At 36.6% G+C, this 16,687-nt stretch overlaps 1 protein-coding gene across 2 annotated transcripts; it reads left to right on the top strand.

Annotated features, from left to right (window-relative positions):
* The first annotated feature begins 9,780 nt into the window (after positions 1-9,780).
* LOC113505209 lies at positions 9,781-16,042 on the top strand. Of its 2 annotated transcripts, none has more exons than XM_026887817.1 (2): positions 9,781-14,274; positions 15,086-16,042. In XM_026887817.1, the coding sequence occupies exons 1-2, from the start codon at positions 10,457-10,459 to the stop codon at positions 15,141-15,143; spliced, it is 3,876 nt and encodes a 1,291-aa protein (XP_026743618.1). In that variant the 5' UTR covers positions 9,781-10,456; the 3' UTR covers positions 15,144-16,042. The 2 variants fall into 2 exon arrangements, with proteins under 2 accessions (XP_026743618.1, XP_026743619.1); XM_026887818.1 differs by having other exon boundaries at positions 9,781-14,196; positions 14,309-15,174.
* The last annotated feature ends 645 nt before the right edge of the window (positions 16,043-16,687 follow it).

Genomic DNA, 16,687 nt, shown 5'->3' with positions numbered 1-16,687 from the left:
ATTGTACGGAAAGTTTTTTTTTGTCGTGAATATATTATGTAACACCTTACTCAGCCATTATTTAGGTACCTACTTACTTATTGGGATCGCCTCACCACTTTGAGATTTATTTGGTTTTGTTGTTTTTTATTAAATTAATTAAAATACAATTCCACATAACTGTTTCCAAAAATCTAATCATAGGCTTAACTTCATTACAATTATTTTATACACACACCAATTATTCAAATCTCTCAACCATGCCTATTATTATCCAAAAACATAACTACAATTATTATTTCCTCGATCGAACAATTTCTGCCAACCTCGAAACACAACAGCGAATAGCCCCATCAGTCTAATAAGCAATAATCAGAGCGAGCTTGATTCAGCGTCTCCAATTAACGCGAATAATGGACTGATGCACAAAAGACGATAGCTACTGAATTAGGATGCAATCATTACTTGATTTACTGGTTTGATTGGGATCTAGTTTCAAAGTTTGATATAAACTGGGAAGAATAGATTATGTACAACGAATACTTTATTGTAAGATCTAAAAGACTATCCTACTAGTTACAAAATAATAGGTTAGGATTATGAAGGCGTTTCTTCTTACCGAACTGGTTACTTGCCACGCGTGAGAGGAGAAAAATGAAAAGAGTAAGAGAATGGTTTTCTATTCGGTTGATCTTTTTAGGCTCGTAATAAAATAAAATTAATGACTGAGGTATATGGCCAGCTGTGGACAAATATAGTGAGTTGATACTTGATTTCTAATTTTATATAAGCTAAGTCTCTTCAAAGACATATTATAATCAAACACATATCTCGTATACACGTATTACACAAATCTAATACCATTTCCACTGAACAAGAACTCCGAATTAAATTTAAACCAGAGATTAATTTCCTTGCAGCGGCGGCGTCACCCCCAAACCGGTAATTAACAACACAATAGGCTTTATCTGTACATTATTAGTACATAATACACGATAATATATGAGGAAGGACCAAGTGGGGGGAAGGACCAGAGGGGAGGGGGGTGACTCGTGGCTTCAGTAAACCACAACTGCCAACTTACCTGATACAGGCTGTGCCTTTTTTTTTGGTAAAGCTTGGGAATCCTCATGGACACCCACTCCTTCGGGGGAGGAAATGGGTAGTGTCAGAGTTTTCCTGACTAAACCTGAACCGCCGTGCTACGACATACGCGTTTTTGTGTCGGTGTATGGCAATGCGTTGCAATCCTTAATACACATACAACGAGTGGCTGTGCCTACGAGTACTCTAGTTTTAAGCCTCAATTACTTTGTCAAAGTTCTTGGTATTTCGTGTATAGCTTTGATTCGCTTCGCGGTAACATCGCTGTTTGAATGCCAAGTGTTGACTATAGGAAATGGATTTAATATGAATTATATTTCGTGTGTGGTACGTACGTGAGTAGGTTTTGTATAAAACGACGAAATTTCAGGAAATGGGAATAAATGAATTGAATTTTTATAAATTCAAATAGTCCATCTACATAAGCCTTTTAACAATAACCACCACTTTAGACATATTATCCAATTTATTTGTCCAAAAAAACTAAAACTAAACAAAATCATTGCACCCAAATGCAACCTACGCGGGGATCGAACTTTTTGAACTTTACTATACTCGGCTATGTATGCAGTCAAACTCTCAATAAATTTTCTTAAGTTACAAACATAAGCTCAACTCCAAACAGCTCTTTAATCACCAATAAAGTGTACTGAAGTCATAAAGTAAACAAAATAAGTACTCCAGGTGGAGCTCACAATAAATTATTCCACAAAAATCCCAGCTATAGCAAATGGGCCACCATTTTCTTCCAAATGACTCTCAATACAAAATCAATGACTTTTTACAGAATCCGAGACGATTCTGCTTCCTGCGTTCAGTTTGGCGCGATTTATAAGAAAAAGCTTTTATGTATTGTGCGCCTGAACAAGTGGTAATCAAGTGTCTTGCGTATAGCTAGAAACTGGGGTGTCTGAATAAAGCAGTATGTCGTTTTTAGTAACATTGATTTTTTTATTTGCGATGACGAAGAATGTTAATTCTTAAATGATGCTGAGCTGCTGAGCGATCATTACTCATGTGTATTACTCGCTCGGCTCATGATCAAGGATTTCAGTTGGGTCTGAAACTAGTCGAGCAATCCCGAAAAGTACGCCTTAGTTAACCATTGTATCATTTAATATGAATAATTAAGAAATTACAAACAAATGGAAGTTCTAATAAACAAATCTTGTTCACCAAGATTTGACTAACTCGAGTTGATTAACTACTAAATTATCATACTGGTATATTAACTTCTAGAACCATAACAGTTTATGGCTTTAATAAATGCCCCTAACCCTAATAAAAGCTACGACTAAAACGCACATCCTTACGTATCAAAGGACCAAACTTGAGTTCATTAAATCAAGGCTTTTCTCAATCTCAACCGGCCCCAACTTAGACCACTCTGAATCGCCAACGACAACCAAATGAACATCATTCAAAAAGCCCTTTGGGTCCTTAAATAAATCGCTTTATCGTATTTGTAACATCAATTACTTTAATAGGCGTACCTTGTGATTAGAACCGAGTCTTTATGTAAAAAGACAACTTAAATAATGACTCGCCTTGCAAATTGCCTGGTTTTAATATTTCTTATGCCGTGGGGAGCTTCTTCCAAATTTTGAGTATCATTTTGCATTTCTGAAGATATTATTTTCATTTATCCTTCGTTGTGGAGTTTCGGAGATGTTCGGGAAGACTCTAAGGACCAAGCTCATTAGACGCCTGTATGTATAATTAGATACCTTCATGTCCTAATAATGTAATAAACGCGAAAATTAGTATACAATGTACGGATGTTTGTTCCTCTTTCACGCAGAAACTACTGAACGGATTTATACTAAACTTAATTACACTGATAGTTTATATCCAAGATTAATACGTAGGATAGTTTTATCCCAATTTTATGTTCGGATAAAAGTATCTATCTAATCTATTTATAATACTACATCACCGTTCGAATTTTATGATATTTTAAGATCTGTATACAGCTGAATTATCATTTAGTAAAATATAATTCAACAAATGTATTTCATAATGAAATAAAAGTCTTTTTGCATTAGCTTGTTAATTATTAGGTAGATATAATCAATTAAAATATTTTTTACAATAAATTAAACTAAACTAATATTTACATTTTTAAAACTATATCAATATAAAAAGAAAAGTATACATTATTTACAAAGCGTCAAAAAAGACATCTTCATCCTTGCCAAAGTCGGGAAACGTACCCAGAAGGCACATAATAATATTGTTGCATAATATTCTGGATTTAAGATTGTTCAATTATCGGTGTGCCATTTACATAAATAACTTATACATAGTAAAATCTCATTTTAATACCGGCAAAGAGATGTAACATGCGCTCAATACATTTTTTTGACATTTTATATGCAAAAGATGCAAAAAAGAACTGGCTTTTCAACCAATTCCTCTGTATTTTTTATTGAATTCATTGTGTCCCTTGTCTCATAACTTTGGTCTGGATCAAACGATTTTCTTGAATTTCTTTTATTTAACGTGGAACAATTGTCATTAAGTTCAATAAAAATTGCATCAGGTTGGGCTCGGTAATTTTCATTTTAAGCTGGCTATGTGTCACTGTTGTCAAAAAATATTATTATTAAATACAGATTTACAAATACACCAATTCAAAAAACGAAATATCGATTCCTTACCAAAACGCTAACTTAATAAAATTTTAATATAGCCTTAGAATAAAGCATTAACAGGCCGTAAAGCCAATAATTGAGGTTTGTCGGGTGAGATACATCCCCTGGCCAGCTGTAGGGCATCGCAAACTTAATTAAATTGCTTTTCAAGTACATTGGATGGACCTCTATAGAATGAACACGAATATTGCTTTCCGACAGTGCTTATGTAACTTAGACAATATTGTCTAAATTCATTGTGTATTTAGATTTAATGTAGGATCTTTTTCTTAATTGAATGCGTTTGTTAAAGAGTGTGTCGGAGAGTCTGTTTTAAAGAAACTATGGAAACAGTTTTCCTTGTAGAGTTTTTAAAGAAATTTCCTCTACTTTTTAATATTTTTTTCTTTTTATAAACGTCTCGCGTGGTAAGAAATCTATTCCTTGTGACACGGGGACTTTTACAAACATACAAGTCATAAGCACTAAGACACCCTACATTTGAAGATCACATAAATGCTTGTCCAACGCGGGGTTCGAACTTGGGACACGTTGAGCACAGTGGGTAGTAACCTCAACCACTCGGCTACTCGTGCTTTTATTTTTAATACATGGATACCGAAACTATTCAAAATTGAGATTTTCAAATATATATCTGTCTCTAGTTACAATACAGCATGACTATGTTAAATATATTTTTTTTAATAATAACCATAACTTTAATTGCACCTTACAGTACTTTGACAAAAGGTTTTACAGGTAAAATTCTTCAAACATTTGTCGTCAAGTAGAACATAGTTGATACAAGAAAATATAATTTCATATTCATTATTTTTAAGGAAACCTCCACGAAATATTGATTAGATCAGTACCAACATGGAACAGACAACAGTATTATATTCTATACATACGTTTGTGTCATATTGATTCCATTACTCTTTGATGTAGGCGTTAATTATTATGAAGTGGGTCAACATTTGCTAATTAGTTGAACCAGAATAAATGAATATTATTTTATAACTAGCTTTACCCCGCGGTTTTAACTGCTTATATACGTAGGTCCGGTCCCGGTGCCTGTATATTATTGGGGGCGGAGATGGATCCAACAAATGGTTATCGTGACAAAAGTCAGGATTGATTTGAAATGGTGGTTAAATATTCTTAATTTTTCTAATTTTCTTTTTCTTTCACAAGAACCTTCTCTTGACAAAGAATTAGCGAAATCGGTCTAGCCGTTCACGCGTGATGCCGTGGTCAATCATTGCGCGTAAAGACATCAAGCATACCAAAATACTCAAATACTTCTGACTTGATACTTAATATAAACAGGCTGATAATATGAATGTAAAAATTCGATAGCACCTAAAGTTGCCTGACGTAGTAATGAACTACGCTATCAGTTATTCCTTATAAGTGGGAGATGTTTAGACTATACGCCAAATCTAGTTCAAACTAAAAATATTAGTATCAATATTAATAGGTATAAAACTATAACTGTCAAGACTAAAAAAAAGGAAATCATGATATTGTATAGAAGACCGATTTCACCACCAAGATATTATTACACTTTTACGAGGTCAATTATAAATCATTCCTTTCACAGCAGAAGACAGCTCAATAGATGACCCAAAAAAGCAGAACTTCAATATTCATCAGAAAATTAATTAATTGTACTCTATAATTAGCATATACCTGAGCTATCGTTCAAAAAAAGCCTCACGATACTAGTCACAGCCGACTGACTCCGGTTCACTGAACCAAAATGAACCTAAGGTCATGTAGAGAGTTTGAAAAACAATAGCAAGTGGGCTCCCACGACTGTTAAGAGACAAACACTTTGAAACAATCAAAATTCAATCGTAAACTGAGCTGCACATAGTTGATAATCCCTTAACAGAATAAAATTCAGGTAGTGATTGGTTTAGGCAATTATAGTCCCTCGGGTGTTGAGAATATAGAGCAGATTTCCTTGAAAGAGGAGATGTGGCATGCAGGTTACCGCATTCTCATAAGAATTATATAGGAGATTGTTAAAAAGTTGTCTCGATGGGACGTGGCGAACAAAAATGAGAGAAACTTCGCAGACGATGTGTGAGGACTGTGAGGAGTTGGAAGTTATGCTTAGAAATAGAAGGAAAAATAAGAACAATTCATGACCGTAATAATTATCTGTAAAACATTCATCCGTCTATCACGGTTCCTGAGACACATGCCTGCCGACAGATGTACGGACTGAAAGACAGCGGTGCTTTAACAATGGGTTACGCCGGTTGCGAAATAATAAACGATCACAGAACTGCAATATTCACATAACATACTATTAAATTGAACAGTGTTTTATAAACGACAGCAATTGAAAATGAAATAGCACATTTATTGCTGTCAAGATTTTGCTTTGTATGACGCTATCACAATGTGTGAAATTTAAACAGCTTTTTGACAGAATTTTACGGTGACTCTACTTTCGCAAAGAACCCGATAAATTGACCTGCATTCAAATAAAACATTCTATACGTTAGTCCACGTTAATAAAAGTGACTTCATTAGCTAAAAATATCTTCGATGTAGGGTTATCTCAAGAGATGCCCACACAACACGGATGCTGTAACGCACGGAGTTTGCTCAGCCCGTCACTTACATTCACTATGTAAACTCAAGGAGCCAGTGGACTGAGTTACAGGCTGAAGCGGTTTAATTAGAAATTATTAAGATGAGTATAATATAAAGTTGAGATCATTTTGCAAGGTGACTTCTTCTCAGATTGTTTCGTTCGAAACGGTTTAGTGGCCCTGCAAATAGCACTGTTATTAGCTTCTCTACAATCGCATTCTCAAATTTTTAACTTGGAGTGTTGCGTGTGTTAGCTGATCAAAACAGCTACACACGTATGTGGTTGTGTTCATCAGCAGTCTTCAAAAGGAACAGAAAAAAATTGAATTTAAAAGTCAGGGACTTGAAGGCATCTACCAAAACATGGCTCAAGCGAATTCTCCCAGATAGTATTACAAAGGCAACTATAGTAAAGTATTGGCAAGGTACTTACCTAGATTGACGCAGGTAAAGATTAAAAAAATAGCTATTAACTAATATAAAACAGACTATGTTTTGTGGAGAGAAAGATATATCTAGTCTAGCTCTATTTATCGCTATACAGCTACAATATCATCTTCTTCCTCTAAAACCCCATTACCCCTCGCTGGCTCTTATGGTTTAGTGCCACAAACAAGATGTTATTGTACAGTAATGGACGTTAATACAGGGCAGGCGTGGGCGAAGTGTTCGCCACGCACCAGACACAGGCGAGATGATATTTCTCGTCATCTACGTGACTAGTGACGGAGAAATTTTGCTCAAAATTAATTCGTAACAAAGAGAGATTTTAGAGGGAAGTAAATATCAGTTTGTAGTTATTTATAATATGTAGTGAGAATATATCTGTTTGGGACAGTTTACAAAACTCTTGATTTTAATGGAAGTTTACGTTAACATAATGAAGAACGATTTTAGGTACTCCGTATTTATTCGAGTTCAAATGAGTATGATCTTTACACACAGTTTTGAAGACTATTTTCGTAACTTGAAGAACATAAGTATTTTCTACTATTGTCATCAGTATGTTCATAATTAATCAAAAACACTCACCTACAGATTTGGTGTCTAATTTTTAGTATTAAAGCAGCCAGTTCAAAACATTACCTGGAAAGATAAAAAAAAATATTAACATTTAATTTGACCTTCATATTTGCACAAGATTATGAAACTTATTCAGTAAATGACCTTAATGTTTTTAGGTATCATTATTTGCCATATTTTACGAAGTAAGTAAGCATCACACGTAGGGTTTACAGGCCTACGAAAAATCTAATTTTATGTGCTTAGTACAGAGTTATATCGCCTCAAACTGGAGATCTGAGCTAGTTTTTGCCTGGTGTTAGAATACTATATACCTATATACATGCCACCTGCTGACTCGGGCTTGCTTAGATCTATCCGGTATTTTTATCTTAACTTTTGTATGTACTACATAAGTGACAGCATGATTGGAAATCGACCAAGAAAAAGCTCTAAAAGAAAATTACATGAAAGTGAAGCTTGTACTTTTATTCCACTGTAGCAAATATCACTTGGTAAAAACGACAACAAACGGTAAAGAACAAAGTGGAGCTGAGAATGAAAGCTTCTGAAAGGTGTGTAAAACCTCTTTATAAGCCTACTAGCTGTTGCCCGCGACTTCGTCCCCGTGGGTAGACGATATAAGTTATGATTTATAGCTGCCCTGTTTTTTTCACATTTTCCATTGTATCTTCGCTCCTATTAGTCGCAGCGTAATGGTTTATAGCCTAAAGCGTTCCTCGATGAATGGTGTATTCAACACAAAAAGAATTTTTCAATTTGAACCAGTAGTTCCTGAGATTAGCGCGTTCAAACAAACAAACTCTTCAGCTTTATATATTAAAGTATAGATTAATATTTATATACAAATCCACAAAACATTGACCTTATAGCCTATACAAAAATCAGTGCTTAACCTTGAATACAAAATTGCCGTACATACGAGTACTATAGATATTTATTTAGTGTAGAGAACAATGGCGGAATCCACGTGAAAACAACGAACCGCTCTGATTTCATTTATAAGGGATGTTTTTCATTATTTACCCTGGCTGATAACGCCTACACCCTTGTTCAGGGGAAAACAACCATTTTTTATGTTTTAATTTGTTTTTTTTTTTTTGTATAAAAGAGTGGAAAGCGCTCTAGTTTAAGGATTTGAAATATGTTCGATAGTTTGGAGTCGATGTTATAGATTGTTTTTTAACAAATAATATTTTTGCAATAATGGTTTTACTTCGATTGGCAAAAAATATATATTTCTATATTATTACATACTTGGTTATAAAGTAATTCTTAATTTTCGGTTTTTCTTTTGAAAATTTTCTCCGTACTTTATGTTATTATCTTGTTTATTAAAAGCTTTCTCCACATCATAAAACCTGTCAGTACTTTTTTTTCTATAAAATCTTTTTATTTTACACTACGAAAGAAACTCATTGTAGACTGATTCGTGATCGCCCTTCCGAATACCAAACCATTTCAAACCTAGTGAATGAAAATCTACACCTTAAGGTAATGGACGTAGAGTCTAAATTACGTTTTATGTATTGTTTAATAATTTTGTTAAGGCATTCTCATATAATTTTGATTAAATTAAAAAAGCGAGTGTATATTTTTCTTTGTAATGGGCACAGTTTATCAAGGGCTTGATTATATTAAGGGCCGGGTTAACATATTAGAAAGTTTAATTAATCGTTGTTTGGGGATCAGGATGTGTGAGAATGCAACTCACCCCACTTTTAATTTTTGGGGTTGAATATAAATTAACGTATCATAGTTTTAATCTAATAAAATTAAATACCCCAACTTCGTATCATAATTGTACTAATGGAATTTTGCTTCGTTTACGTCAAATGTCGTAATAAATCAGTGTAACCTATCTTGTGGAGGCTCTATCTATTGTGTGTGCTACATGCTGTGTGGTATTTGCGCTTGAATACATTCTCTAACAAGAATTAATTCGCTGCCAATATCAAATTTATGCTAGAAACTGTCAAAATAAGTCAATCGCTCGAAAAAAGGTTTTGATATTAAAACATTAAACAAATGAATGTAAAACTTTAAACTTATCAGACACGAGGCAGACTTGCAACACTGAGGGTTCTGTTCAAGTCTTCAAGAGAAATACAAATTAGCAAAAATAAGGTCACCTTAACTTCAATCTTTATTTGTTGTTTTAGCAGTAAGAAAACAAAATCTGTATTTTTTCTTAAATTTCAATTGTATAGTCATTGTACAAGTTTTATGAATGGTTTAGTGTTACATTTTCTTTACAATATTTTAATACATGTTTTTATGACAGTTTATACATAACTTATGTTGTTGTAGTTTGATCATTATTCAAAAGATGGCGTTATGACTGTGACGTCACCTTTCTGTATCGCGGTGTTAAGATTTTCGAGCAAAGAATGACACCGCGGCTACGTTTCATTAAATTGGTCTTCTCTGGATCCTAGTGTTTTATTTATCACAAGTGACATTAGGGACGTATACAACTTTACATGGTCCTTCGAGCCGGATAAAGTGAACTAGAAGTGAGTGATCAGTGCCGAAGTGTTTGAAGTGAATCTCGGTGTGGAGACCAGGGTGGATCGCCGTGAAGCGCCGCTCACCCAAGCTGGTGTGCAAGAGTGGAGTAAGCAGTGGTGACCAGTGGTGTGCAGCCGGGGAGTGTGGACCAGCAGCCGGCGCAGGGTGGCCTGAATAGGGCCAGTGGAGCGGAGTTGGCGCAGGGTTGCTGGACGTCATCAGCACCAGCAGAGGAGGTGAAGCCTGTGCGATAGCGCAGCAGGCAGCCCGTTCCTGGGGCAACGCAGTCATCACGGAGTTGGAGTCAGCGCTAGTGCCAGTGTGGTTTGTTAAAGACTAAGTCGTGAGTACTATCTATTTGCTAATGTGCAAGTTTCAAGATAGAAGAAAGTAGTCTTCTAAAATTATTGGACTTAATAATTTTTTCAGTATCGTGGATATCTTTAGTATAAATTCTAGGATATTACTATTTGTGTGCTGATTGATATTTGTGTCTGTTATTATTAGTGGAAATTTGTCTTTGGTGGTTATTTTATCTTAGTCGAAATTTTAACATTGAATTATTTCAATTATTTGTTGTTTGAACATTCAAAGTCATGGAGGCTATGTATAAATTGCAAAATGATAAAAGGGTTCTTATAGAAAAAGCTCAGATAAACTTTAAAAAGGCGCCTAAAGATCGAATAACCAAAATATATGTTGAAACTAGATTAGAATCACTTGAAGCTTTGTGGAAGGAATTTTTATCAACTCATAATAACATAGTGCAGAATGCTTCAGATGTTCAGCGAAAATCTGATAAATATTTTGTGGATGATATTTATGATATTACCGAAGAACTGTACATTTTCCACAAAATTCAATTGAAAGAGGTTTTAAATAAATTTGGTTATTATAGTTCAGATCCGAAGTCAAAGACAAATGACCACTCAACATCTAACAGTGTTAAGTTACCAAAAATATGCATTCCAAAGTTTTCTGGTAACTATGCGGAGTGGACAACATTTAAAGATTTATTCACATCGTTAGTACACAAAAATGATACTTTAGAAGATGTTCAAAAAATGCATTATTTAAAAGGTTTATTGTTGGGAGAAGCAGAACAACTTGTCAGGCATATTGCAGTCACTTCAGACAATTATAAAGAATGTTGGTCGTTGCTTCACAGTAGATATAATAATAAGCGATTTCTCTCCAATTGCTTGTTAAAGCGCTTATTAAGTCAGGCTAATATAATAGAGTCCTCAAGTAGCATTAAGGGTTTACTAGACACAACTATGGAATGTCTGAATGGTCTGAAAAATCTAGGAATTGACATCAGTACGTGGGACATCATAATCATTCACATTATTAGCTCAAAGTTAGATTTTGAATCTCGAAAACAGTGGGAAACTAAATTGAGTTCTAAGGATGAGTTACCCGTACTTTTGGAATTCAAAGATTTTTTGGAAGCCAGATTCCGGGCCCTCGAGTTTTTGAATGCCGGGACAAACAAACCTACTGCTAGTGTTATTAAGAAAGCAACAACGCACCATGTCATTAGTAGTGATAATAAACCTAACGAAGTGACTTGTCCATTCTGCAAGGAAGGTCACAAAATTGCACATTGCAAAAAGTTTGCAAAAGAGAGTTATGAAGCTCGTCATAACTTTGTACAAACCAGGCGTTTATGCTTCAATTGTTTAAACTCCAACCACTCTATTAAGTTTTGTCGTCATAATGGCTCATGCCGTATATGTAAGCGAAGACATCACTCACTACTACATCCTCAGTCGGTCTCAAACTCAGCTGTCCCTAATGAAAACTCCCACATAGCAACTGAAGTTAAATCAGCGGTATCCAGAGTTCAGGCATCGTTTTCAGAAGATGAACCGTCACCCTCTAATTTAGTATCATATTTTTCAAAAGGGTCTTTACCTAAACAAGTTTTGTTAGCTACTGCTCTTGTCGAAGCACAGACAAGAAGTGGCTCTACTCAACTGCTGAGAGTGCTATTAGATCAAGGATCTCAGGCATCATTCATAGCAGAATCAGCAGTGCAGCTTCTAGGACTAAAAAAGACTCCAGTGAAGACGGTAATATCAGGAATAGGCGGCGAGAAGAGCGCGTTTGCCTCTAAGTATTCAGTCACAGTGACTATTCACTCACGCCTAGACCCTAGTTTTAGTATCCAAGTGCATGCTTTTGTTTTAGGCAGCATAACATCGATTTTACCATCTAAAAAATTAGAGGTGTTCATTTGGCCGGAGCTGACACAGATTACATTAGCGGATCCAGATTTTCACACACCAAGTAAGATAGACATCTTACTAGGTGCTGAAATATATGGCCAAGTTCTGAGAGATGGTTTAATTAAGAGTTCCCCAAACGCACCTATCGCTCAGAATACTGTACTTGGTTGGATCCTCTCTGGACAAATCTCAACAAGTGATGACCCTATACATTGTCATCATGTCATTCACAGCATGTCAGATCAGGCTGATGACAACGCACTTTTGCGACAGTTTTGGGAAATAGAGTCTGTCATTCCTGATCAGAAAATACTTTCTGATGAGGAGCAACGTTGTGAGAACATTTTTGCTCAAACTACTCACCGTGATAAAGAGGGTCGGTATGTAGTTAATCTTCCCTTCCGCGATCAAGATCCGCAATGTCAATACGGAAGTTCCAGAGATCTCGCAATAAGAAGATTCCACCTGCTTGAAAATAAGTTCAAGAGAAATCCAGAAATCAAAGCTCGATATTCTCAAGTCTTTCAAGAGTACATCGACCTTGGTCACATGGAGCCTGTACCTAGTGATGAGCTTAACAATATTTCAGCTGTTTATTTACCGCATCACGCCGTGGTACGTGAAGACAAAACAACAACCAAGGTTCGAATAGTGTTCGACGCTTCAATGAAAGGTCTAAATGGAGTGTCACTTAACGATGACCTCATGGTAGGCCCAAGGTTACAACCGCCGTTACGTCATATCATTATGAGATGGAGAATGCATCCCATAAGTCTCTGTGCTGACATTGTAAAAATGTACAGACAGGTGAAGGTCTCTTCTGAACATGCGGAATTTCAGAGAGTAGTGTGGCGTGATGATCCGGAATCTGTAATAAAGGAATATAAATTAGTAAGAGTTACCTTTGGTACAGCAGCAGCTCCTTACCTTGCAGTGAAATCATTGCAGCAAGTAGCAATCGACGAAGGTGGAAGTTACCCTGACGTATCTGAAATTATAAAAAATGACTTTTACGTCGATGATTTAATGACAGGTTGTCAGACAGTTGATCAAGGATTACATCTACATGAAAGATTAACAGAAGTACTCACCAAAGGTAAATTTCCACTACAGAAATGGGTAAGCAGTTGCAATGAATTGAACAAGAGAATTCAAGGTCATGCTGAAAGGACAAAGCAGAAGGAAGAGCAGGAAAGGGATATCAAGCTGGACTCGGTGGTGAAAATTTTAGGAATTTCATGGGATCGTCAGAGTGATGAATGTAAATATTCAGTGCAACTTCCTCCACAGCAGTTTCCAGTTACCAAAAGAAGAGTAATCTCCGACATCGCCCGGCTATTCGATCCTCTTGGATGGGTCGCACCCTGCATCATTATCTCGAAGATCTTCATCCAAAAGCTCTGGCTTTCTGGTCTAGACTGGGATGCAGAATTAACTCCAGATCTTCTTAGTGAATGGGAAACTTACCGTGCAAGCCTTGTAGAGACGAATAAGATCAGCATTCCGAGATGGATTAATACGAAATCCGACGACTCATTGATGGAGTTACATGGATTTTGCGACGCGTCAATTGCCGCTTATGCTGCTGTAGTGTATGTCAGAACCATTGATGCCGAAGGAAAAATTCATGTTAATTTAATTACTGCTCGAACTAAAGTTGCACCGGTTAAGCAGCAGTCAGTTCCGCGTTTGGAGTTAATGGGAGCAGTCTTACTCTCTGAACTTATTATTGAAGTCGCTAAGGTGATGAAGATATCACCTCCTCATATACGCGCTTGGACTGATTCATCAATCGTGTTAGCATGGCTCAGTAAACATCCAAGTCATTGGACTACTTTCGTTGGAAACCGAGTCTCCACGATTCTTTCTCGCATTGACAACTCACATTGGGCGCATGTCCAATCAACGCATAATCCTGCAGATCTTGCATCCAGAGGTTTGACACCACAGGAACTTGCATGTAGCTCACTGTGGAGTCAAGGACCACCGTGGCTTCATGAAGAGACAATTGAATACTCAAGACCAAAGTCAATTGTCACTAACACGGAGAAACGAACAATCAAGGTGCACGTCGCGACTGAAACTCAACAGGAAGTTCCTGTATGGACAAAGTATTCCACTCTCCAAAGATTAGTGCGGGTGATTGCATATTGTAGAAGAGTCTTGAGATGGAAGGATCAAGGTGGCCAAGGACATGACAAGTATTTAACTCCTGAAGAAATACAAGACGCAACAAAAACATGTATAAGACATGCTCAGAGGCAAGAGTTTGATGAAGAAATGAAGGATATTAGAATGAAAGGAAGCGTGAAACCTAAAAGCAAACTGAGATGTCTCTGTCCAGTTATTGATGATGAAGGTATTCTTCGTGTTAAAGGACGTATTCAAAATGCCAATTTGGATGAGGCTGTCAAACACCCCATCATCTTGCCATCTAACAGACATTTCACCGATTTAGTAATTGATGAAGCCCATAAAATGACTTTGCATGGAGGACCAACACTAATGCTGAGTCATTTGCGTAAAAAGTATTGGATACTGTCAGCCAAGAATAAAGTTAAGGCTTATGTCCGCAAATGTGTTAAGTGTAAGCGGTACTCGGCATCTACTCAAACCCCGTTTATGGGTCAATTGCCGAAAAGTCGAGTCACTCCCGCTAGACCGTTCTACCATACAGGTGTAGATTTTGCTGGCCCCATCAACCTTAGAACATCAAAGGGTCGAGGTCACCAATCGCACAAGGGTTACATTTGCGTATTTGTATGCATGGCAACCAAGGCCATTCATTTAGAAGTCATTAGTGACTTGACAGCACACGGCTTTATAGCCGGCTTCAAACGATTTGTGGCTCGTCGCGGTTTTGTTGCAGACATTTGGAGCGACAACGGTACGAATTTCGTTGGTGCTTCCCGGGAGCTTAGACATTTAGTTGCAGCGGAGAAGTCGTCCGTAGCTGCAGAAATTAGAGAGTGGTTGGGCAATAACAGCACCTCCTGGCACTTTATTCCACCTCATTCCCCGAATTTCGGTGGTTTGTGGGAAGCCGGAGTGAAGTCAACGAAGTTCCACCTGAAACGCGTGATAGGTAATTCAACACTTACTTACGAAGAAATGTCTACACTGTTGTCTCAAGTAGAAGCTTGTCTCAATTCCAGGCCGTTATCAATGTTGTCTGACAATTCCTCAGATCCTACGCCTTTAACACCTGGTCATTTTCTGATTGGTGAGCCTCTGATAGCGGTTCCTGAACGGAATTATGAACACTCAAACATCAGTAACCTGAGACGTTGGCAGGTTACTCAACGCATGTTGCAAGATTTTTGGAGACGATGGTCTGCTGAGTACTTGGTTCAGTTGTTACAGCGTTATAAATGGACAAAACATATTCCAGAACCCAATATTGGAGATGTAGTTTTGATCAAGGAGGATAATTTGCCTCCTGCCCGTTGGCTTTTAGGTAAGGTTGTAGACAGACACCCTGGTTTGGACAAGGTTACAAGAGTAGTAACTCTCAGGTGTAACGGATCACTTATTAAAAGACCTACATCAAAATTATGTATCTTGCCTGTCGCTAAATGATGTGATTTCATTTCATGTTAGTTAAGTTTTACGTTACGATAATTTTAGGATTTAAGATGTTTAGTTATTATTTATTTGCCCCTGACCTCATGGTGGGTGGTATCTATGCAATTTGTGAAAGGACATAACGCTATTATGTCCTTGGTGGGTGGCATGTACAAGTTTTATGAATGGTTTAGTGTTACATTTTCTTTACAATATTTTAATACATGTTTTTATGACAGTTTATACATAACTTATGTTGTTGTAGTTTGATCATTATTCAAAAGATGGCGTTATGACTGTGACGTCACCTTTCTGTATCGCGGTGTTAAGATTTTCGAGCAAAGAATGACACCGCGGCTACGTTTCATTAAATTGGTCTTCTCTGGATCCTAGTGTTTTATTTATCACAAGTGACATTAGGGACGTATACAACTTTACAGTCATAACTAACTAGTTCATGAGATGAAGCCTGATAACAGACAGACAGACAGACAGCTAAACCTTAGTCGTAAAATTCCGTTTTTACCCTTTTGTTTCAGAATCTTAAAAAACACCTTTATGGGTATAGACTCTTTCACGTAAAAGTAACTGAAACACATTATTAAAATAACGAACAGCCCTGCTGACCTAATAAACGCTTTGCTTCGTAAAAAACCAAAGCAAACGGTAAAAATCCGTCACGTTCATCCAATATTTCAGTTATTGGATAAAATTTAGACATAATAGTTGGTACGTGACCCCCTGTAGACCCCTGTGGCATACGATATCAAAAACCTCCAAGTATGGATTTTATAGGGTTTATATGGTGTCATGAAGTGTTATGGTGTGGGTTTTCTACTTAAATTGAGGTAGTAAGGTCCAAGTAGCATCTATATTCTTTTGAGGAGTGAGGTCAGTCGCTTTAAAAATAAATGTGCAGTCTTTTATTGCTTGAACGTTAAAGAAAATCGGTCAAGTACGAGTCGGATTCGCATTGAAGGCAAAAAAGAAAGTTGGTAAAATGAAAATTTTAAAAAATAGTAACCCATCAAG

The sequence above is a fragment of the Trichoplusia ni genome, chromosome 24 (assembly GCF_003590095.1).
Source record: "Trichoplusia ni isolate ovarian cell line Hi5 chromosome 24, tn1, whole genome shotgun sequence".
Lineage (NCBI taxonomy): Eukaryota > Metazoa > Arthropoda > Insecta > Lepidoptera > Noctuidae > Trichoplusia > Trichoplusia ni.
Note: the sequence above shows the minus strand (reverse complement) of the source record. Positions and strands in the feature narration are given on the sequence as shown.

Excerpts from the sequence above, each read along its gene's own strand:
- LOC113505209 (XM_026887817.1), top strand. The coding sequence starts at position 10,457 with ATGGAGGCTATGTATAAATTGCAAAATGATAAAAGGGTTCTTATAGAA. Across the intron at positions 14,275-15,085 it reads TTGAGATGGAAGGATCAAGG|TGGCACTTTATTCCACCTCA; the intron begins TGGCCAAGGACA and ends AACAGCACCTCC.